The sequence below is a fragment of the Microcaecilia unicolor genome, chromosome 3 (assembly GCF_901765095.1).
Source record: "Microcaecilia unicolor chromosome 3, aMicUni1.1, whole genome shotgun sequence".
NCBI classification, from domain to species: domain Eukaryota; kingdom Metazoa; phylum Chordata; class Amphibia; order Gymnophiona; family Siphonopidae; genus Microcaecilia; species Microcaecilia unicolor.
Genome location: NC_044033.1, coordinates 452739493 through 452764782, shown reverse-complemented (window position 1 = coordinate 452764782; position 25290 = coordinate 452739493). Strand labels below are relative to the sequence as shown.

The following is a 25290-nucleotide window of genomic DNA, read 5'->3' as shown; positions in this document are numbered from 1 at the left end:
AGGTCTACTATGAAGCATTCAGATTTCATTAGGTAGTTGGGGCAGGTATCTAGTTTACAGTGAGTGTTGGAGAACCTGCTGATTACCTGTGCAACTGTATCAATGGGCAAAATTTACCAGGTTCGGTCAGCTGGGTATTACCAGTGGTTGGGTCCAACTCATTAAGGAAGTTTTCGATGTCAGTGTTGTCCTGAGGTAGTGTGTTGCGTAGGTTTACAATTTTTTCATTGAAATACTTAGCAAGTTTATCTGCAGATGGGATGTCTGTATTCGATGTAGTGACCAGGTTGGTGTCTAGGAGTTTGTTCACGAGTTGGTTTAATTTCTTCGTGTCTTTTTTTTTTTTTGTTACATTTGTACCCCCCGCTTTCCCACTCATGGCAGGCTCAATGCGGCTTACATGGGGCAATGGAGGGTTAAGTGACTTGCCCAGAGTCACAAGGAGCTGCCTGTGCTGGGAATCGAACTCAGTTCCTCAGTTCCCCAGGACCAAAGTCCACCACCCTAACCACTAGGCCACTCCTCCACTCCTTTGTAATCTGTCCCTATTTTAGTTTTATAGTATGATCTTTTGGCCTGTCTTATAGCGTATTTGTACTTTCTTTGTGATTGTTTCCATGTGTTGAGTGTGTGTTCATCTTTTGTTTATGTCCATGCTCGTTCGAGTTTTCTGGATTGTGTTTTTAGCTTTTTCAGTTCATCATTGAACTATGGTATCAAGTTATGTTTACGTGAAGATCTTGTTTTTAAGGGTGCTATTTCATCTAGTATGCATTTGCATATTTTATCCTATTCCATGAGGTAGTATATGGAGTCTGTTTGTGCTGCCCATTCATTGTTATATATCTGTTGCCAGAATGTTTTCGTGTCTACTTGTATTTGGTGTAATCCCTTCTTCCGCCAATGTAGGGATAAGTTTAGTTTGTAGGGATCAGTCCAGGGTGTTTCTGGCCATATAGTATCTGTTATTATTAAGTTCTGGTCTGTTGAAAGTTTGTGTGAGATGAGATCAAGTATGTGCCCTTTGACTTGGGTTGCTTGCATTTGTGGCCATTTGAGATCCCATAATTAGAGGAATTCCTTACATTCTCGTGCGTTGATTGAGTTTGGGTCTTCTAAGTGAATGTTGATGTCTCCTGTTACTAGTACATTGGAGTTGGTTACACATGTGTTTGAAATGAAATCCATGAAGTTAGTCTGGCCTTCGTTCCAATTACCTGGAGGTCTGTAAGACAGGACACAATTCAAATTTTCACAAAGGGTTTTGTTGTGGAATCTGATTGAGGCCATTTCAAGTTGATGTGTCATGGACTTGGCAGTTGTTTCGGTGGTAAAGTGGGATCGATAGATTAGTGCTATGCCTCCACCTCTCTTTTCCTTTCTGGTCCAGTGTGTGATTTTGTATCCTGGGGGGCACAGGTCTAAGATTATGGGGGTCCTTTTGGTCATGGATCCAGGTTTCATTGATTAAGAGCAGGTCAAGGTCTTCTGCCATGATCCAGTCTGTTAGTATTGCTGATTTGTTTACTACGGATCTGGCACTGATGCAGCCCACTTGGATTGTTTGGAATGGGCCTTCTATGTTTGGTGTTATGTGGACTTTTATTAGTTGTCATTTCTTTGTTGAGGTGAGTTTGTTTGGACCCTTCTTTGCATTCTGTGGTGGTTGTCCGCATGATGGTGGTCTTCCTTTGTTTAAGTTGTTGTCAGTTTGTGAGATGTGGTGTATCTGGTCAATCGTTGATGATTGTATAGTATGCGTATAATGTTACTTTCTGCAATAGGGGTGGTTAGAGTTAAGTGGATCAGTGTTAAGGAGTAGATTATTAAGAGTAGTTTGAAGGTATTCATTTTGTTTTCTCTTCACTTTGGGCTACTAAAAAGACCGTGTTCTGATGACTGGATGTGTGATGAAATTTTGTTCTTTGGAGTGGGGTTTGGTGTTCTGGTCTTGTGTGTTGTTTCAGCTTGCCTGTCAAGCTGTTGAGGTCAGTGCTGGATCAGGTTTTAGTGATAGGTTAATTAACAGAAGAGATGGGGGAGAAGGGGGAGATGTTGGAGAACAGTGGTTCTGAGTCAGGGTCCTCCTTTAATCGGTCTCTTAGCAACTAATTGCTTCCCTCCCTCCTTGCCCAAAGAATCTTCAGGGCTCCTATTTCTGGTTTTGGCTGGAGGCAGAGGGGTACTTCAGAGCACCTTCAAGGTAATTAGCAGGGAGGTGTCATATATGCAACACAAGGAACTCAAGTTGGAAGATTCCTTCTCACTCTGATATCCTGCTTCAAAGTTTCTGATCAATTCTGTGACAGTCACTTTGAGCTAATTTCATTTCTTAATCTTTCTTATGCTTGCTAAAAATATTAAAGTGTTCACAGATTTGCCAATAGAAAAACAGTTTCTCCTTCTGACTTCTCTGGCTGTCTTTGGTTACTAACAAGTCGACCCAGAGGGTGGGATTGCTCTTGATCAGGGAAAGGTACTTGAAAGACAATAGGAAGGTACTTGACTCAATTGCTCTTTGGAATATGGCCATTGAGGAATGCTAGCACTTAAACACTGGTTTTAAACTTCCACAAAATCCTCTGTTTTTTTCACAAAACAGCTATTCTAATAAATGCAGTTAAACTGTACCAAACATTGCTTTTCTTAGCTAAAATGCTCGCCTGTGTGCAGACCAGTTAACATCCCGACTGATATAAGCGGAGTTACTTGATTCACTTTTCCTTTCTGGTTTTATTAACCCAACACAAATCAGCCTCTTCATAAGCTTAACTTTTCTGGTTTTATAGAATGCTATGCAGAAGGCTCTTTTAAAGGCACACTTCTCCTGCTGAAAATGCCTTCATCTCCTTCAGTAACTATTTAAGTTTTACTTTGTTTTTTCACTGTCAGGCCTCTTGAGACTGTTTAATTGTAAAGACTCAATATCTTGAAGTATAAGTGACAGACATGCCTATGCCCTACCTATGTTCTGCTTATATGTATACTCCCTTTGCATTTATGCACACCTCAAAGGATGGTGCTTAGGTATCCTGCTAGCACTTTCATGTGTAAGTGTCCACTTATAAACGTAAATGCTAGTATACTGTAATTTTGCACAGGTAAGGGGCGTGCACATACAGGCACCCAGTTCTAGAATTGTCCCTCATATGGGTAGTGCCACTGAATATCCTTACAGACCACCTCAACATTATCTGGAGAGTACTGCGGTGGTAGAGGGAAGGAGCAAGGGCAGAGCTGGTAGTTAGCCAGCTAGTGGCAATGTTCAATCTACTAACTGAATAACTATCTAGATACAGTTAGGACAACAACAAGACCGTTCTAACGTTATCTGGTTAGCTATTCACATAGTAGGCTTAATATTACTACTATCTGGAATAGTGGCACTGGCCATTCTATCTAGATATTCAGCACTAGCACTATCTGGATACTGAATATCTGGAAATCTTTAGCCATAGTGGCCAGCATTTAAAACAAATTGCTGACTCTCATTGATCTATATTGACACACAGATGTTTTGGACTTGCTCCCAAAACTTTGTATATTACATTTAAAACAATATGACCCCTATTTATTAAACCTCATAAAAAAGTTTTCAGGTAATATGGCTATTGGCCACAGCAAAGGGCTTAGAACCAGGGAAGTCAGATGTGCTAATGTGAACGAGGGTGAGCCTGTAGCCCAGGTAAGACAGCGCCACACAGCATTTGCAGGTGAAAGGAAATATGGTTTATTATAAGTATGAGGTAGAGGGTCCTGTTCCATTCACTGGCAGGGGAAGAAAATAAACACAAAAATGTCCTTTAAATATAAACACAAAAAGGTTCTTAAATGTAGCAAGGTTCTCTAGTGGCCTGTTCCTGCTGGGCCACAGTGTACATTACTCTTTCTCAGTATGGCAATACACTTGTCTCTGGCCTGGTTTCCCAGAGTTTCCAATATGGTCTCAAGCAGTTACTTGAGTCAAAGTCCAAAGTTGCAAGGGCCCCAGTTGAACTTGGCTTACCTGACTGTAGGAGTTGCAGTTCATACATAAGTGGTAAAGGCAAATCCAGCTGTGTGTTGCTACTTCCCTCTGGGCCTCTTTAACCTAGCTATGGCCTCAGCTTACATATCTTCTGAACCATGCCTTCCTGGTTCCACCCCTCCCATGTCACTTCCCCCTTGGGCAAGACTATAGGTTTTAAACGTGGCTTTGACACTGTGAGGGAGTGACTTTTAAGGAAGAGGAACATCGTCATATAGACTCCCTCACACCAGGATTCAAATTCTGTTTCTTCAACCAATACTTGTAAACTTGGGCATATTCAAGTTCAAGTTTGATTAAATGTAATATACCACCTTCCAGATGAACCTTCAAAGTGGTTTATATCACAAATAATATAAATAAGAACAGAAAAAGATGAAATAATAGAGTGAAAGTTACATATCACAAAAGATGAAGAAGAAGGAGATAAGGAAGTACACTGCAAGCACTTTGTGGTCCTTTTACAGAGCTGGGCTAAAAAGTGGCCTGTGCTATTTTAACTGCACACATTGAGGCCATTTTTATCATGGCTGTAAAATGGCTGCCAATTTCTTTTTTTTTCCATTAATGGCCACACACTGTCATTTCCCTATTAGTGCATGACCATTACTGTATGATCCCTTACCGCCACCTATTTTGTAGGTGGTAAGGGCTCACGCACTAACCCTACACTAATTGGCTGTGTGCGATGATTTGCCTGTGCTAATCGATTAGTGCAGGGTGCTCCTACTCTCCTTCCCCAAAAATGCCCCCCATGCTAATTTTTTTTTTAATTTTAGCACACAATTGGTACGCACTGATCCCAGAATTACCGCAGAATGACTGTGTCCCGCGGTAGTGTCTTCCAGTGTGTGGTAAGCACGCGTTAGTGCTTATCACCACTTATTAAAAGGGCCCCTTCATCTCTCATTGTCTCTGGTGCCCATTAATTTAGAAGCATCCTGATGTTTAAATGCCAGATTTTTAAATGCCGTTTTAGAACAGAGTCATTCAAAGCTGAGTATGTCAAATATTTTTTTAAATATATATTTACAACCCACTTAGCAGGTAACAGTGATAATTTGGAATCTTTCAACTTTGCTTCCTCTTCACTGGGCTATTTTCACCTTTATTTCAGCCTCTCTATTGGGATGCTCCCCTCACCCATTTCACTAGTATCTGTCAAAGATACCTTGCTCCAAACTATGCAGTCCTGTGCAACCGCTGGCTTTCCCCAAGTTATTTTTAAAAGTTCTTTTAAATGCTAGTGCCAGCAGTCTGGTTCCACTCAGAGATGAATCACAAGGTTGTGGGCCCATGGGCCAACTAGCGCAAAGGGCCCTTTCCCCCTTCCTGGCTGCAACTGCCAAGTACATAGTTTTACTATCCATCACACAAGGAACACAATATACATGCAACTGTGCAAGTGTTTTAAATGTAAACAATTACAAGTATGCATATAACATCAAGTTGTGTTTTAAAGTTAAACAATTATGTCTATAACATCAAGGATCCAGCTCACTGGCTGTTGTACATGTAATTAGTATTTGCTGTCTAACAGATTAACAGGAAACCTATTGCTCATGTAGACATAGTATTTTCTCACCTTGCTTTTATCCTTGACATCATCAAAGTCTGTTTAGTAAGTCACTTTAAATTGACATGAGGGAAAGTTAATTCCTGTTTCATCCTTGTATGCTGCTCACTTTTTGTCTATCCCATACGTAATAATGACCGCTCTTCCTCACAACTTGTCACACATTGCAACCTATACTTCAGCAAAGTAGCTAGGGCCCAAAAGTTTTCTTTTTGGGGGGTGAGGGGAGCTGTCACATGTGCTAAGGAGGTTAAGATATCCAATTGTTTGTTTGTTTTTCAAGGTTCTAAAAATCTGTAAATGACTTGTATTGAACCCAGAAGGATGGCTAAAATGTCTTGCTATTTTTTCAGTTTATCCCTCTACAACTCTCCAATCCTCCCCCCTTCCAGTGCAGAGACTGTGGTAGGATCTAACCAATGGGGAGGCTGTTTAGTCACTGGAAAGAGGTGTTGAGCTGCAAGGGCTGTGCGCAGTGTTGCCAGGTGGGCGGTTTTACCGCCCAATTGGGCGGTTTTCCCCGACCCGCCGAGGGAAATTTTTGCCCGCGGCGGGTTGCGGTTTTTTGGGCTTGTTTTGTGTCTTTTGGGCGGTTTTTTGAGCGTTTTTTTTCGGCCGCGGGGGGCGGGGTTAGTGACATTTTGGGCGGGGTTAGTGATGTTTTGGGCGGGGCCGATGACGGGGGAGGCGGGGCCGATGACAGCGGGGGCAGGGTTGATGACGGCGGAGGCGGGGTTGATGACGGCAGGGGCGGGGGTCATGACGCGGGGGTGGAGTGTCAGGGGCGGGGTTTGAGTTTTGGTGGGTTTTGGGCTGGATTTGGGCTCGTTTGGGTGGGAAAAAAATTTTCCACCTGGCAACCCTGGCTGTGAGGGAAGCTGTAGTCTGCACAGGGCCTTTGGAGAGAAGAGGTGGAATCAGTGAGTGCCTTGGGGGGTGGGGTGAGGTGCGGGTGAGGATAGCTGAAAAGCAGTACTCTAGGAATGAAGAATGGGGGGAAATATGAAGGGACTGCTGCAGGCTGAGAAAAAGAACTGGCAGCAAATGCAAGAACTCTACATGATGGTGGGATAGACCTTGTGAGGACATTGCCTGAGTGAGTACATGAGCAGCAAAATAGCATTAGAAAAGAGAGCTAGAGCATGTATACATTTGTGTATGTTTCTGTGTCTCTGATGGGGACATGGGCTCAAATAAAAAGAGATTTTCTTTGAAAATCTAGCCTGGAATAGAGAAGTCCAGTGGTGCAAATGTACCTGTGCACGTGTTAAGTGAAAGGAAGTTTTCAGCCCAGGTAATTTACCCTGCTATTGCATTACCTGGGGAAATTCCTTTGAACAGCCTCCACTCTTGTCTATATCCTTTCAGAAGCACCAAAGGAAGCCAAATGTTGTTCTATTTTTGTGAATCTTTTTTTTTTTTAACATGGAACACTTTTTGTCACATGTAATACTTTATATTTGCATACCTTAGATACATTGTCTTTCAATCTTACTCCTTGGGACAGTTCACCTGTGGCATCTCTGGTTTGTACCAGAGGCAATGGAAAGTGAGAACAACTTGCCCTACTTTCCTGTTTCTCAGCAGCATCTGCAGAGATGCCAAGTTACCCAGTTCCAGAAGAAATACGTTTTACCAGTCCTGTTTTTGAATGATTATCCCCAGCTCAGTGTTCTGTTTTGTTTCACATCTTTCTTAGGCCTTTAATTTCATTGATACAAGGTTTTGGTTTGAGTGGTTATTGTTATGTTGACGACATCCTCATTTTGGCCAGGGTATCAACTATTACATTTGACTTATCGGTTTTACTGAAAGGCCTTGTAGCCATAGCAGATTGACTTGGTCTTCGGTCAGAGCTTAACATTTGCCAGATAACAGTATGTTGGATTTTTGGCCCTCATACTTAACCTATATTAATTTCTACTTTTTTTGGAAAACCAATAGCACCAGTGACGAGTTTTAACTATCTGCGGATACTGATTGACTTTAAGTTTAGCTTTACTGATCAAATCTTATCTGCAATTTAAAAAGATTTCTGTGTTTTGAAACAACTAAAGTCATTTAGGGGTTATTTTGATGAGCCTACTCTGCATACTTTACTGCCTGCCCTTCTTATCTCATGATTAGATTATGTATCCAGTAACTACCTTGCACTTTATAATTTCTTAAATATCTTTATTAAAATCTTTCAACATTAAAATAATGTAAAATATTGTATATAATATTGACCCCACGCGTCTTCTCCCTACATAACACACCTCAAAAAATATATATAAATTTTTCATACCTTGTAGTTTTAAACCATTCTTTCGGCAGCACTTCCAGAGCACATTTCCACCACTATCGGGAGAAATGGCGCTGCTGAAATTTACAATGCCGTGCATGTGCAGAACCATTGCTCATACTTTTTAAAAACCTGGTTGAATACATCATGTTCTACAGTCCTGCCCATTCCACTTCTTTATTTAATCTAAGGGGGGGGGGGGGGGGGGGGTCACTGTTTTCCACTCAAAAATTAACCTTTGTTCTGTTAGAAACATTATTTGTATTATATTACCCCCCCCCCCCCCCAATTGTACATCAAATTGGATCAACACTACAAATTTTATTTAAGGTCAAGAAAAAACTGTGAATCATTCTTTGTGATATAAGCTATTCAGTGCCCATATGGGTTAATGTATATAGGGCAGAGGGTCAAAAAAATCAAGCACAGATTAGCTCAACATTTAAGCAATATTATATTGCAAAAAATTGAAACTCCATTAGTAGAACATTGGATTAGGGAACATCATGTTTAACAGTTTTGAAATTTGTAGTGTTGATAATTGTACAGTTTCAATCCAGTCTCTAATTATACCTGACTTGATGACACCTGACCTTGCATTTATTTAGCCTGTGGGGATTGGGACGTATGTGTTGTGCTTGGTGTTAGTATGCTTGATATGTTGTATTTGTGCATTTTCTCTTTTTTGAATTTGTGGTCATTTTGATTGTTATTGTGGTGTTTTCTGGTTCGCTGTTGATTTTGTAATTTGTTCTTTCCTGTTGATGGTGGGAGCGTCGTCTAGCAGAAATAAGTACTAGGATTTTATTCCACTCACTAAGTGTTGTCGCTTGCATCTCAGTTATCCATAATATTATTATACAGTAGAAAAGCCATGCCCTTATATTTGCCATTTTGAAGTGTATAGAGACATAAATGATATCACTATTGGTGGTTATTCTCTGGATCTGAGATCAACTATTAAGTTTTTTCCTTTTTTTTTTTTGCTTGAGAGTGCTCGTTTTCTAGCTGATGGGTTACTTCCTTCAAGATGGTTGGTTTCGACCCATTCAGGTCTCAAGTAAGGAAGGCCAACTGCAAGCAACCATTGCTTAAACATTTTCCTACCTATGAGATCCAGTTGGCCTCAGCACTGGAGGAAGTACTGTAATCTGCTTTGGGCTCAGTGGCTGCTCAGGCTGGTCACCTCCATTTCACCTTCTTTTATGGTGTAATTATGAAGGTGCTCTGAAACCACTGTCCACCACCTCTTGTAATGCCTCTTCTCCTCCTCCTCAGGGTAGTTTCTGCCTCCCACTGCTGCCAAGAGTCTCACCCTTTTCTGGAGCAGTTCTGTTTTTGCTAGGGTTTACTGGATTCCCACAGCGACAGAAGGGGGTTCAGCATTGCTGTCTGGATGGTCCACTCAAGGCCAGTTTCTACAGCTTTTAGTGTGGTAGAGGCTCGCTGCATGATTGGTGCCCTCAGCTCCTCTGTTCGCCCCTCTTCATCATTCTGGCCCGGATATGGAGTGCTGCTGGCTGGGATTCCTCCATGATAGGCTCAACTCTGTGCTGTGGGTGTCCATGCTGTTTTCCCATGAACGCCTTGGTGGTGGTTGTCAAATGATCTGCATCATCTGCGGTGTTTCTTCCAGTTCCTGGAGGAGCCAATACAGCTCAAGTTGTGTTTTGCCTCCCAGTTCCTGGGAGGGATGGCACACCTTGGTCACGCTTTGCTTCTGGTGCAGTTCTTCTTTGGTGTTCCATTTCAGACCGGCCATGAGGTATTAGAGAAGGTGCACCCTCAGCAGTGGTCGCTTTTCTTGGCTGCCCAGTACCTCCATTCACGGGTGACCGGGCCTTAGCGACCTCACTGTGACTCAAACCCAGGGTCTGGTTCTGGACCATCATGGAGCACACCACAAGAGATCCTGTCTAAATGTCTGGCAGCAGAGCTTGATCCCAGGACCTGTGCCCGACTTGCCAGGGAGGACCCCGGCTCCCATCTGGCGGCTTGGTGGTACTCCTTTAGCAGCAGTCTTGATCCCCTGACTGCTCCGCACTGCCGTTCATGGTTGAGCAGGCTTTGAGAACCCAGCTGCGGCTCAGTTTCCAGGAATGGGCATGATTTGACTTGGGCGCTCATTGCTGGAGCTCCTCTACAGTGGCCATCTTATTACTTATACCTGGTAATGTCATCTGCGTAAATGAAAGGGTTAAATCCTATGCTATTTAATTTCTTTCCTAATGGTGCTAGTATGACATTTAACAGTATTGGGGAGATTGGGGATCCCTATGGTACCCCGTACTCTGAAATGCCTGGAGTTGGTATAACATCATTCATTTTTACCTGATAAGATCTATTTTTTAGGAATCCTTCAAGCCATTTGTAAACCACCCCACAAATTCCCATATTATCAAATAATCTTAGCAATATCATATGATCTACCATATCAAAAGCACAGGAGTTTTAAAATTGCAATAACAGGATCTTCTGTCCTTTGCTGATCATGTTCTTAAATCTTGTTGTCAAGGTAGGATTGTGATTCATGAAAAATGGAATGATGATTTAGATAATCCATTAATTATTTTGCAATCAATTCTTCAATAGTTTTTGTTAACAGTAGAATTGAAGCAACTAGTCTGTAGTTTCTAACCTCATTTCTTTTTGCCATAGGATTTTTAGGGATGGGCATTAATACAATATTTTCTTTGTTTATTGGGAAATAACCATTGGAGAACATGTAGATGTAGTGTTGGGTAAGGTAATCAATAAATCAGTTAGGTGATAATTTCATAATATAATTAGGACATCCATCTAGACAGTTTGCACAGACATATTTTAACAATAATGAAAGTTTGAAAGAGTCCAAAATTCTATTTACTTTAATCTGATCAGTATAGCTCTCTAACTCATCTAGAAAGTCATCTATGGATATTTTGGGGTTTATAAGCTCTTTCCTAATTTTTAGCACCTTATGTTCAAAGTAATGAGCCAAATCGTCAGCTAAAGGTGAAATGTTCAAGGATAAAGTTATGCTTTGGGTGTTGAGTCCAAACAGTCTTTTAGTATTGGTGCTTTCAACCCTTAAATATTTAATATAATAATCCATTTTAGTTTTTGATAATTTGCATTTTTTCCAAGTTGTTTGCTTGAATCTGATTTATTCTTTGACAATTTTCTTTCTAATTCCCTACATGTTTTTTTTCATTTGAGCTCTTGATTATATCTTTCAAAAATCTATCAAAATCCTTCCACATTCCCTTTATGTCCACATGTGCCAAGACAGTTGGCTTCTCCCCAGTGCTGTCTAACTTCTTATATTTTACTCTGAACAACCTGCTGATCTGCCTGATAGAGAAACAAAAAAAAATACTGTTTTTTTCTTCTATAATGTTATATTCTTGTAAGCTTATTTTTGTTTATGTTGTTTTCTTACCCCCCTGTTTTCTAAGCCGTGCGGCAGTACCAATACAGCCCATTCAAAGTAAATGGGCTGTGTCGGCATTAGCATGCCGCTAGATTGGCTTAGTAAACGGGGGGGAGGGGGGTAGTATTTTATTGGCCCTGTATTTCCTAATTAAGTGAATATTTGTGAAAAAATACTATTAAGAGCCACCTATAGTCAAAACTAAATTTCTTTTGCCTCCTCACTATAGTATCTGATAAGCCAACATCTTCATTTGCATTTTCTTCCCTTGCTCAGTGAAGTAGGCAAGAATAAAGAGGCACATTTGTATTTAAACAGATGAGCTTTGGACTAAGGTTCTGGGAAAAGAGGTGGAACGAGAGAGGAGAAAGGGGGTAGGAAGCATGGAGATAAAATTGTCAGGCCTGATTCTGATTGGTGCAGGTTGTACAGATGGCACCAATCAGAGTTGTGGTTCTTGGAGAGTTTGGCAGGTGGTGATTGGAGAGAAGTTATTGTGTGGAAAGCCCGGGAAGAATACGTGTTTTGACCATCCTTCTCTCCTGGTTGGTGGGTTAGGGGTGCCTGGTCCGGGTGTGTTGCAGCGGTAATAGAAGAAACCAATCCCCATAACGTGTTCATTGGAGATTGTGGAAGCAGAACCTTGGAAATGGGGAAGCAGAGTGGGATTCATGTGTGTAACCATCATCAATCATAAGAGGAGGGCCAGTTTGGTGGTACCACAAGCCTTGCCCAGGGAATTGGGATGAGATATTGCAAATGGAAGTAAGCTGTGGAGGTCAGGACGTGACTGTTTAACCATGTTAACTTATACTATTGTACTGATGGAAATCTAAGCTTTGAAATGTTATGTTTGGGAATGGTTTATTATAAATGTTGGTCAAGTGAATAAAGCTGCAGATGGATATGTTGCCACATGCCTTGTTGTCTGAGAGTGGTTGTTATTATTATTGTTATCCTTAATGGTTTGTTAATTGAGTCCAGCGAGTATAAACTCCTTATTATGGTTCATAAATTTATCTTTGCCTTGGATGATAAAATATGGGTTACTTGTCAGTTACAAATGGAAAATGAATGCTTCTTCAGGTGACACTTCACCTTAATGATAACAGTAGTAATCACAACTTCCATTAGAGATAAAATGATGTAAATTTCCTTAATTTTTGCTATAAATGGTTGTGATTACATCTCTCTGCTTTATGTTCCATTCAGCAAAATTACACAGAAAGAGTAAAGCAAAATGAAAACAAGTGATATCCCAAATATTTTATTAACAATTGTTTGTATGTTGTTCACACTTTTTTTTCTACAGGGGCATTCTCACATTTCTTGCATGCCTGGAACAGTTCGCCGTTGGAATTACCCATCTCCTCTTTGTATTGGTAGGTTCTCATTTTTTTCCTTAGATTGTAGCTCTTTATTATCTCATGCCCAGATCACTGTCAGTCTGCCGCTGGTGAGGCTATTTTTAAAGAATACTGCCATACAGATGTCCATATTCATTGTTTTCCCCATTCATATTTTGGACTTTCCAGTTTGTAAAATGGATGCTCATGCTGGACATTTCCATTGTATGGACGTCCATCTCACATATTTTTGAATAGGAAATCTTGACATGTTTCTTGTTGGAAAATACTTGTGAGATGGATGGCCATTTGGGATGTTGCAACTTGGACATCCTTTTGAAAATGCCCCTCTGTGTGTTTGGTAATTTTATTCTTTATAATAGTTTTCACCATTTTGCCCTGCACTATTGTCAGGCTTACTGGTTTGTAGTTTCCAAGATCACCTTGAAACCTTTTAAAAACTGGCATTACGCTGGTCACCTTCCAATCGTCAAGTATTAAGGATGATTTTAATGACAGATTACAGATTACCAATAGGAGACCTGCAATTTCATTTTGAGCCCTGTGCATGGAAAAGGGAACACTTCTAGAAATTGTACCCTTAAGGTTCTGGATTTCAGCTTTCTAACAGTCTAACTTTGTCTTCTAGAACCTTCCTCCCACTTTTTCCTATGGCATTGGTATCCCCATGCAGCGAGACAGCCAACTCTTCCCTAACACTAAAACCTTATCTAGGTGACATGTGAGGTCTGCCAACTTCACACTAGGCAGCCACCAGCCACTCTACTATCTACATGCCTAATTATTGAATTTCCCATGGAGACACATCATCAGTTGGATATCATCTGCATTGGTTCCTTTAAAAAATAGCCTAGTCCATCTATAACCAAACACAGTGGTTGAAGATAGTTATTAAGCAGTACAGGAGACAACACAAACCCTTGGAGGACTCCGTAGATCACTGGAGTCTAACCCGGACCTCAACTCATCACCTGACATGCTGCTACTGATTTTATAAAAAATATATATAAATAAGTCCAGAACCTTTCTACCACAACCAAAGACCTGAAGTCCCTGTAATATAGGGATTCTGAACCCAGTCCTTGGGGCACACCAAACCAGTCTGATTTTCAAGGTAACCACAGTGAATATGGTGAGATAAATGTGCATGCATTACCTCTATTGTATGCAAATCTATGGCATTCATATCCATTGTGGGTATCCTGAAGACCAGGCTGGCTTGGTGTGTTCCGAGGACTGGATTGAGAACCATTGCAGTACAAGAATCTTATGTCTTAAGATGTCAAATGCTGAATAGCCATCTACAAGATGTCAGTAAATATGCTTGCTCCACATTCAAACTACAATGAAGCAAATCTAACAAGTGGACTAACAATATCTCTTGGCCATGGCTAAAGTTAAATTCAAACTAGAATGAATGTAAATTACTAGCCTCATGTAGATACTCCTAAACCTGACTTAAAAATAATGACTCAAGCAATTTATCAAAGGAAAAAAAAATTAGTAGACCTGAGATAGAATAGCATGAAGACAATAACTCTCCGTATCTAGGGAAGAATTGTTTAAATATTGAACACACAACTGAGCACTTCAAGGATGATGGCATAACACCTGTCTCAAGATACAACTTTGCCAAATCACAAATAATTCCTGAAAATTCATTTTTGCTGGGTTTTAAAAATCCAGAAGGACATGGATGTAATGAACAAGATGAGGATCTTAAGGGTTATTTTTCTAAGTTGTGTTAGGTGCTAACACATGTCTAATGCAGCTTAAAATGGTGTACTGCAGAATTCACTCAGGCATCCTATGTAACTGCCAAAAGTGTTCAAACTAACAGTATGCTAAAAATATATATATATTTTTTTATGAGGCGGCATTTCAGGGGGCAGAGAGTGGACATTCCTGCGCTATTCAGTTAGCAAAACCGCATTACTGCGCACTAACTGTTTAGCGCATGCATAATGCATGAGGCCTTAATGCCTACTAAATGGGTGGTGAGAACTACACAGATGGTAATTTATTAGAATGGCCACACAGTAATGGCAACACATGGCCATTAATACAAAAGATACAAAAAAAAATTTCTGGCTGCAGTAAAAATGGCCTTAGTGCACAGAAAGGCCAAATAAGGGAGTGCTAAGGCCACTTTATACGGCAGCTTACTAAAAAGGCCCCTTAGGGCCCTGTTTACTAAGGTGCATTAGCATTTTTAACACACCTACAATTAGAATGTGAGCTAACCGTGTAGGCGCCTATAGGGATATTTTAGGTGCATACACAGTTAAAGCGCATTAAAGACACTAACACGCCTATAACGCAGCTTAGTAAACAAGGCCCTTAGTTTGCTGGCCTCCCACTTAGTCACCTCTCCCCTCTCCAGTCGGTTCAAAACTCTGCTGCCCGTCTCATCTTCCGCCAGGGTCGCTTTACTCATACTACCCCTCTCCTCAAGACCCTTCACTGGCTCCCTATCCGTTTTCGCATCCTGTTCAAACTTCTTCTACTAACCTATAAATGTACTCACTCTGCTGCTCCCCAGTATGTCTCCACACTCGTCCTTCCCTACACCCCTTCCCGTGCACTCCGCTCCATGGATAAATCCTTCTTATCTGTTCCCTTCTCCACTACTGCCAACTCCAGACTTCGCGCCTTCTGTCTCGCTGCACCCTACGCCTGGAATAAACTTCCTGAGCCCCTATGTCTTGCCCCATCCTTGGCCACCTTTAAATCTAGACTGAAAGCCCACCTCTTTAACATTGCTTTTGACTCGTAACCACTTGTAACAACTCGCCTCCACCTACCCTCCTCTCTTCCTTCCCGTTCACATTAATTGATTTGATTTGCTTACTTTATTTATTTTTTGTCTATTAGATTGTAAGCTCTTTGAGCAGGGACTGTCTTTCTTCTATGTTTGTGCAGCGCTGCGTACGCCTTGTAGCGCTATAGAAATGCTAAATAGTAGTAGTAGTAGTAGTAGTAGTAAAACAATAACTTCCTCATATCCCATGCTTCTAAAGGAGGACAAACAAGTAATATGAGTAAAGTCGATCCTGGACCTAAAGGACACTTGAACAGTAAAAAACAAAAACAAAAAAACCCAAAAGTGACCGCAGACTCACGGACAACAGGTCTAAACAAACTAGCTATTCCAGTACAGATCTGTTCAGACTTAAAATCCTAATAGAGATGCAAGAGCTGGGTCTGAAGTGTCAACCAGACCAACTGAAAATAAATTATGGGTCCTTCTGCTAAGCAGCAAAAACGGCCTTACCATGTGTCATACTCAGGTGTCCCACAGTAATTTTGTGTTTTGCGCAGGCTTCCCATATGCTAAAAAATAGATTTTATTTTTTAGCACTGGGAGCATGTGTGGGAGCAGACAGTAGGCATGTTCTGCGCTAATCATTGCAGTTACATTGCTGTGCGCTAACTGATTAGCATGTGATTAGTGAATGAGACCTTACCACCTACAAACTAGGTGGTGATAAGAGCTCACACACACTAATGGGAAAATTAGCGCATGTCCATTAATTTAAAAAATAGAAAAAGCGCCGCCCATTTTACCCATGCAGGAAAAATGTCCTTAGCGTGTGGGTATGACCCACATAAGGATGCTCTAAGGCCACTTTTTAGTGCACTTTGGTAAAATGACCGTTATGTTTTATGGAATACAGTGTTCTCTGCTGATTTAATGCCAGTAAATTTTAAAAATGAAGCATCTTCTTTTAGAACTATCCATTTGCTTCTAATGTCCCCTCAAAATGCTCCATATGTAACTCATGATGAGCAGAGGCATGTCCTTAACAAAGACACTTCCTAGCTTCTACCAGTGCAATGGAAATCATGGGATGCTATGCTTCATGAGTTTTGTCCCTTCTAATAATCTACCTCTCCACACCAGAAATCACAGCCGAAACCCAGGCCAAAGTATCAGCCTGCCTGTCTGACATTACTGCCTGGATGTCTCAGCACCATCTGAAACTAAACATGACCAAGACTGAGCTTCTTATCTTTCCCCCTAAACCAAACTCTCCTCCTCCCCCATTCTCTATTTCTGTGGATAACATTCTTATCCTTCCTGTCTCATCAGCTCGTAACCTTGGGGTCATCTTCGACTCCTCACTCTCCTTCTCTGCACATATTCAACAGACTGCTAAAACCTGTCATTTCTTTTTCTATAATATCAGCAAAATTTGCCCTTTCCTTTCTGAGCACACTACCAGAACCCTCATCCACGCTCTTATCACCTCTCGCTTAGACTATTGCAACTTGCTTCTCACAGGTCTCCCACTTAGCCATCTCTCTCCACTTCAATCTGTTCAAAATTCTGCTGCACGACTAATATTCTGCCAGTGTCGTTATGCTCATATTAGCCCTCTCCTCAAGCAGGACCAGTCCAACCCGGTAAGCAGGGTAAGCACTGCAGGGGGGCGCCTGCCTTCAAGGGCGCCACTTTGCAAGCAAGCAAGCTCTGCTGAAGCTTTTGTTTTTCAGTATCTAATCTCTGCAGCTCATCTCAGTCTGGCTCCAAAGCATCCCGTCCCCTCCCCCCTTCCAAGCAGAGAAATATCCTCCTTGTGTTTGTTAGAGGATGTCACTGCTCCAACTGAATCTGGCTCCGAAATAACTTGTGGGAGCTCAGCTAACCTCTGCCCCCTGCCCCCCCTCGTGACAAGCAGCTTCAGAGCAAGAAGGAAAGCCTGAGGAGGCTCCAGCACAGGCACTCACTATGCCTGACTGAGCTCAGGAGCTAAGAAGCAGCATAGTATTCTCTGCAGCCACCCCTTCAACACATTGGGATTGAGAGTGAAACCAGGAGCTGGAATCCAGCCCAGAGAGGGCTCATAGACAGCACAGCAGAGCCTGGACCCTTGTTTTGTCAGAGACTGCTGTTTAGTGCTGCACCTGACCCACCCTTTTCCACCACCCCCACACCCCAACACAGCAACTCACAGGACAGGAGGGCTAGATGCCTGCTTTCAATTCCTAACCATCACCAATCTCCTATCTCTCATTCCCACTTCAGTACCTCCTGTTAGTCTGTCTAACTCAGATTTTAGAATATGTTAGTTTACACTGATTAAGTCTGCCCTAGCTAGATCCTAAGCTGTGCTGGATGGGAAGGCTATTGTGCTGCATGCAGAGTCTAACTTCTTAGGATTTCAGGTTAATTTTTGAAGAATTTGAAGAGGGGCAATCTCTGTTCTACATGTGTAACTGCAAGGCCAAGTGTCTGAATAGGGATCTGTTTGTTAGATTCTGAAATTTTGGTAACACATTGTTTTTCAGAGTTGGCAAGACTGTCTGTTCTCCTAATTCCTGGTCTGTGTGCTAAGTTATTTTTCTTCTATACTGGTGTAATATTTTCAATGATGCCATGGCTGGTAAAAGGGGTGTGTCTACTGTGGGGGTGGAGCCATAGTGATCCCGCCCCTGGATGGGTAGGGGCGCCGACTAATAAACTGCAGGAGGGCACTAGAAACCCTAGGGCCGGTCCTGTCCTCAAGTCACTTCACTGGCTTCCTATCCGTTTCCGCATACAGTTCAAACTCCTCTTATTGACCTATAAGTGCATTCACTCTGCAGCTCCTCAGTACCTCTCCACTCTCATCTCGCCCTATATTCCTCCCTGGGAACTCCGTTCACTGGGTAAATCTCTCTTATCTGCACCCTTCTCCTCCACCGCTAACTCCAGACTCCGTTCCTTTTATCTTGCTGCACCATATGCCTGGAATAGACTTCCTAAGCCAGTACGTCAAGCTCCATCTCTGGCCGTCTTCAAATCTAAGCTAAAAGCCCACCTTTTTGATGCTGCTTTAACTCCTAACCCTTATTCACTTGTTTAGAACCCTTATTTTATCATCCTCACCTTAATATTCCCTTATCTCTTGTTTGTCCTGTTTGTCTGTCCTAATTAGATTGTAAGCTCTGTCAGGCAGGGACTGTCTCTTCACGTTCAAGTGTACAGCGCTGCGTACATCTAGTAGCGCTATAGAAATGATAAGTAGTAGTAGTAGCAATGGGGCAATGGCAAGAAGACTAGAAGAAAGTGATTTAAATAGTGAATCTATCCTATTGTCTAACTCCATGCCTTGATAAGCACTCATTTTTTTTCAGTGCCATATGTAGAACTTGGTACTTTATGATGAAGACCATATAACATTTTAGTAGCTGCTCCTGAACCAACTCTATCCTGTTTACTTCTTTTTGAAGGTGTGGGCTCAAGAATTGTATACAGTATTGTAAATGAGGTTTCACCAGAGACTTATACAGAGGCATTATCACCTTCCTTTTCTGCTGGCCACATCTTACCCTATATACCCAAGTATCTTTCTAGCTTTTTCTACCTGTTTGGCAGTGCTTTTTTTGTAGGAAAAAAGATACCGGTACTCATTATGAGCAGGGCCACCACCTATGGCTCCACCCCCGTGATAGCCACACCCATGGTAGCCACACCCCTTATACCAACCATGGCACATATAAACAAGCATCATTGAAAATATTATACCAGTATAGGAGAAAAAAATAACTTGAAATTTTTCATTATAAATATTTTCTGTAAGATGTTACAGCTCCAGTATACCCAGCGCAAAATAAGATAGCAGATGTAAATTCTCAAATTGGACATATTCCAAACACTAAAATGAAAATAAAATCATTTTTTTCTACCTTTGTTGTCTGGTGACTTTGTTTTTCTGATCATGTCGGACCCAGTCTCTGATTCTGCTTCTCTCTATCTGTTCCCTTAACTCTGTTTCCAGGAATTCCTTTCCATTTATTTCTTTACTTTCCTCCTTTCTTCTTCATTTCTTGTTCTACATCCATAGGTAAAAGCTGGGTCCTCCACAGACTTTACTGCAGGAGGTATAGAGTGGATCCAGTTTTTGCCTATTTTCTCCATCCATGTGCAGTTTTTCTCCTCTTTTCCTTTCCCCTCATCTCCGTCAGTATGCATCTCCTTCCTATTCTTCCCTCCCCTCCATCCATATGCATCTCCTGTCCTTCCTCTCTCATCCCTCTCATCCATCCATGTCCAGCATTTCTCCTCTTTCCTCCCCTCCATCCATGTTCATCTCACTTCCTCTCTCTCTTCCCTCCATCCATGTCCAGCATTTCAACTCTCTCCCCTCCATCTGTGTCCAGAATTTCTCATCTCCCCTAAATCCATGTGCATCTCCTCCTCTGTCTTCCCTCCCATCCATCTATGTAAAGCATTTTTCCTCTCCCCTCCCCTCCATCCATGTTCATCTCTATTCCTCCTCTCTATCCATGTCCAGCATCCCCTCTCCACCATCCATGTGCATCTCCTTCCTCTGTCTTCCCTCTCCTCCATCTAAGTCCAGCATTTCTCCTCTCTCCCTTCCCCTCCATCTGTGTGTATCTCCTTCCTCTGTCTTTCCTTCCCTCCAACATTTCTCTTCCTTTCCCTCCATCCATCCATGTCCAGCATTTCTCCTCTGTCCCCTCCCCTCCATCCATGTGCATCTGCTTCCTGTCTTCCCTCTCCTCCATCCATGTCCAGCATTTCTCCTGCCCTCCCCTCCATCAATCCATGTCCAGCAACTCTCCTCTCTCCCCTGCCCTCCCCTCCAATCCATGTCCAAGGTAAACTTCTACAAATCCGATGAAGATGTGATTCCATGTGCCCCAATGAAAGGAGAGTTTAATTCTACTTCCATTTAATTTTAATATATTCCATCGTCTTTATAAACACCAGGCTTCCAAAGGCAGATTACAACCAGTTAAGATGAACCCATCAGGAAACAGAATATTCTCACTGACATCTGGCCATCTGAATTGTATAGAAGCACAGTGAAGAAAAATGAGCACAAACTACAGAATTTATAATTGATGTTTCTACTAGCTACAGTAATTTTTGAAGTTGTTTTAGTGATATTCAATTATGTTTTTTCTCCTCCACCTTATAAGGCACTGCCTATCCAACAAAAACACTGTTAGACTTGTTACAGATGGACTGACAATAAAGAATGACAATGTGGATGCAGCAGCTCACAGGTTTGCTTGCTGTGCTTTGAGTGAATGGCGATGGCTTCACGGGGGAATGGAAACAGAGATGAATCAAATGTCTTCCTTACTTACAGTGAACTAGATAGAGAGTGGAGTGGAAGTGAGCCTATTTACCGAAGTCGCAGCAGCAAACCGGTGGGCAGCGGCAGTAAAGGCAGCAAGCAGGGAAGTGAAGGACGGAGGCAACCCTCCTACTTGCTGCCTTTACTGCCACCGCCTGCCAGTTTGCCGCTGCAACTTTGGTAAATAGAATATTTTGCAGGGGGCAGAACGGAATGTAGGGGAACTGCCGGCCCTCAGGAAAAAAGGTGCCAGTACGCCATATTGGCACGTACAAGCACAAAAAAAGCACTGCTGTTTGGACACCTTAAGATCATTACATATGGTCATACCCAAGTCCTGCTTTTTTTTTGCACACAAAAGTACTTCATCCCCTACACTGTATTGCTCTTTTGGGATTCTGCAGTACAAATGCACGACCCTTCATTTCTTAACATTAAATCTTAGCAAATTCTGGACCATTCTTCAAGCTTCACTAAGTACCTCCTCTTCTATACACAACATTAGGGATAGCTACACAATTAAAGATTTTGTTGTCATCTGCAAAGAGGCAAACCTTTCCAGTCAGCCCTTTGGCAGTATTGCTTACAAAAATGTTGAAAAGTCCGGCTCAAGAACCAAAACTTGTGGCACAACAATGGTAACATCCCTTTCATCAGAGTGAGCTCCATTTACTACTAACTTCTGCTGCCTTCCACTCAACCAATTCCTAACTCAGTCAGTCACTTTAGCATCCATACCAAGTTTATTTATAAGTCATCTGTACAGAACTGTGCCAAAAGCTTTGCTGAAATCTGAGTACACTTCAAAGCAAGCAGAGATTTCCACAGATAATAAGATTCAATCTTTATCAACACTACTGTGGTATATGCAAACATCAGTGCTACACTTAATTAAAATAAAATAAATGGAGGTAAAGGCCTCAAAGGACTGCCATACTCAGTGAGAACTTCAAAGAATCTTAGTACTTCCGCAGACATCCCATTCATCATTGCCCAGAAAAACCTCCAGATCTTACATCCATTCTACAATTTACCTTTTTTCACTTTTTTCAACTTTTAATTTTTTATTAAACAAAATCTATTAACTGATGTCCATCTGCATTTAAATCAAAGCAAATTATGTATCATAGGCAATGTGGCAGTTATATCTTTCTTCACCATGGGGTCCCATTTCGCTTAACAGCATTTTCAAGAGAACACCTTCTGCATGTCAAAACATTTATATGACATCTAGAAAAATAAAAATACATTTTCAAAGTTATTATCCACACTAGCAAAGGTCTTCATAGGTGTAGTTCCCTGATTCTTCACCGGCATTAAACAGCTCACTTGCCGCTTCTTTTATCACACTTCATTGGCGAACCTCTTACAAAATGGTGCCCACTTAAAACTAGGATGCTTACTTGCATGCAACCAATCGCAATGCCGGCCATCAAATGACTCATCCAAATACCAGCCTACAACTACAGAGTGCTAAGGGTTCAACACAAAACAATCTTCAACACACAATTAATCATAAAAAGACTGCCCACTCCACAGATGTATTTAACCCCCGTGACTCGAGAGATTGCATGAGATGTATCCAGCGCTGTCGCAGATAACTATCTCTATCACTCCTACGGAGTGAAATATGTACTTGTTCAATTGCAAAACACTGCAAATCCATAAACTTATGGTTCATAATTTTATGGTAAGTTATCAACGGTGCTCCCTCTTTAACACGAGCAATGCAAGATTTATGTTCACACATCCTGATCTATAATCTTTTGGTGTGAGCAAAATGGAAATAATCTTCTCGAAGTCTTCCCAACATAAAATTTGTTGCATGGACAGCTTAGAATATAAATCACAAATGTAGAGTGACAGTCTGTTCTGGATGTTAATTTTTACATTTTAGAATCCACAGGATTTATAAATTCACTACATTCTCTGGTAATAGCACAAATATTTCATTTTCCACACTTCAGGTGACCACACTCTGTAACAGATGTTACTGTGTTTAATGTAGGAAAATCAGCTGGACTCAATAATTCTTTAAAAATTTCCCCCCTCAAAAAAGCAATCCAGAGGCAATGATGATAAACTAGAGCATGAGCCTGCATAATATACCAATTTCTACAGCTTAAAGGAATGACTGTGGGGCTGACTTGTGCCCTAACCATTGCAAATCTGTTTATGGAAGATTTTGAAGATCAATGGTTGTTGCAATTCCCTTTTCATAGTTTGATTTTGTTTTGGAATAGATTTACTGACATCATATTTATGATATGGAGATGGTACCAGAAATCTTTGGAAGATTTTGTATTATGGCTCAATCAATGTAATTCAGCTATACAGTTTACTGCTGTTACAGAGCGTAGTCACCTGAAGTGTAAAAAATGTAATATTTGTACAATTACCAGAGAATGTAGTGATTTTTAAATTAACACCCAGGACAGACTGTTGCTCTATATTTGTGATTTATATTCTAAGATATCCATGCAACAAATTTTGTGTTGGCAAGACTTCAAGAAGATTACAGGTCAGGATGTGTGAACATGAATCTTGCATTGTTCGTCTTAAAGAGGAAGCACCATTTTTAACTCACCATAAAATTATGAACCATACGTTTATGGATTTTCAGTATTGAACAAGTACATATTTCACTCCATGGAGGTGATAGAGATCGTTATCTGCATCAGAGCAAACTGTGCTGGATACATTGTTTACAATCCCTGGAAAACAGTGGATACAAAAAAGTCCTCTCTCACATGGTGTCTTCTGGAACAAGTTCTTTATTTGCAAAACAATTAAAACAACGACCCGACACGAATCGTGTTTCGGCCGTATAGGCCTGCGTCAGGGGTCTATGAATAAATGAACATAAATACAAATCATTAAACAAACATTTAAATTTCATGTGTAACACACTGAAATAAAAACATATATATGTATAAACAGCCATAAAAATAAGGTATAAAAATGCATGCATAAAGGAACATACCTATTCGCTTCCAATCAAGAAAGAGAATATGTAGATAAAAATAATAACTGATCAACTTTCTGCAAATTGAAATACTCTATAATAAAGAGAATACAAAAAAGTATATTACATATGACGTTTGTCAGATAAATATAAAAATAAAACACAAAATGATATATCCCATTTATATTATTCTAACATTTAAAACAGAGGAGGGATAAGTAATAAATGTTGATAATACAAGCACATGCTAATGTATATGCATCTCTACAATTTTTAGCAACATACAAAACAATTTAAAAAAAATATAACAATAATACAGAAACCTAAAAAACATAAAACAATAATACAGAAACCTTGACCCCTGACGCAGGCCTATACGGCCGAAACACGATTCGTGTCAGGTCGTTGTTTTAATTGTTTTGCAAATAAAGAACTTGTTCCAGAAGACACCACGTGAGAGAGGACTTTTTTGTATCCACTGTTTTCCTTGCTACGTTGTTCTTTCGTGGAGAGAACACCTTCTGTGTGTGTTGGCGTGTTACAATCCCTGGAGCCATGGGGGTTAAATATATCTGTGGCGTGGGCAGCCTTTTTATGATTGCGCGTGTGTTATTTTTCCCCTTAGCACTCCGTAGTCATAGGCTGGTATTTGTATGAGTCATTTGATGACCAGCATTGTGATTGGTTTCTTGCAAGTCAGCATCCTAGTTTTAAGTGAATACCATTTTGGAAGAGGCTCACCGACGAAGTGGCAAGTGAGTTGTTTAAAGTTGGTGAAGAGTCAGGAAACTATGCCTATGAAGACCTTTTCTAGTGTGGATAATAACTTTGATGATGTCTTTTTATTTTTCTAAATGACATATAAATATTTCAGCACACGAGTGGTGTTCCCTTGAAAAAGCCATTAAGCGAAGTGAGACCCCCGTTGGGAGGAATGAGATAAGTGCCACATTGCCTATGATACATTATTTGCTGTTGATTTATATGCAGATGGAAAAAAGTTGAAAAAAGTGAAAAAAAAAGAGAAAGTATAGAATGGGTGTAAGATTTGGAGGTTTCCCTGGTCAATGATGAATGGGATATCTGTACGATCAAAGGATGTTCATTCTTTTATAATTTTTAGCAGTGCGATACACGAGGCGCCTGTCAAGGCTTCATGTGACTCATTAATTGATCAGTAAATGCTCCATCAATTGCTATATTATAGAACATCCATTGATTGACTCGAATGGGATGTCTGTGCCAGGACTAAGATTCTTTGAAGTTTTTATTGAGTATGGCAGATCTCAGATGACCATGGTCTGAAGCATAAGCACGGAGGAGTTCAAGACAGTGGCGTAGCCACAGGTGGGCCTGGGTGGGCCAGGGCCCACCACTTAGAGCTCAGGCCCACCCAATAGTAGCACACATTTAGTGGTAGCTAGTGGGGATCTCAAGCTCCACCAGCTGAAGACTTCCCTCTGATGGTAACAAAAACGCTACTCTCCATGATACCGGCACCTGTACATGCTCAGTTTTCAGCGCATGCCTGCTGTAGACTGCCATGGTGGAAAGAAGCATTTTCCT

At 41.1% G+C, this 25290-nt stretch overlaps 1 protein-coding gene across 1 annotated transcript in view; it reads left to right on the top strand.

Annotated features, from left to right (window-relative positions):
• CSMD1 (CUB and Sushi multiple domains 1) overlaps positions 1–25290 on the top strand; it is a 2896277-nt gene that overhangs the window by 2349670 nt on the left and 521317 nt on the right. The window contains exon 39 of the mRNA XM_030195161.1: positions 12612–12681. Coding sequence (XP_030051021.1) covers positions 12612–12681 — 70 coding nt within the window. The remainder of the gene's footprint in view (positions 1–12611; positions 12682–25290) is intronic.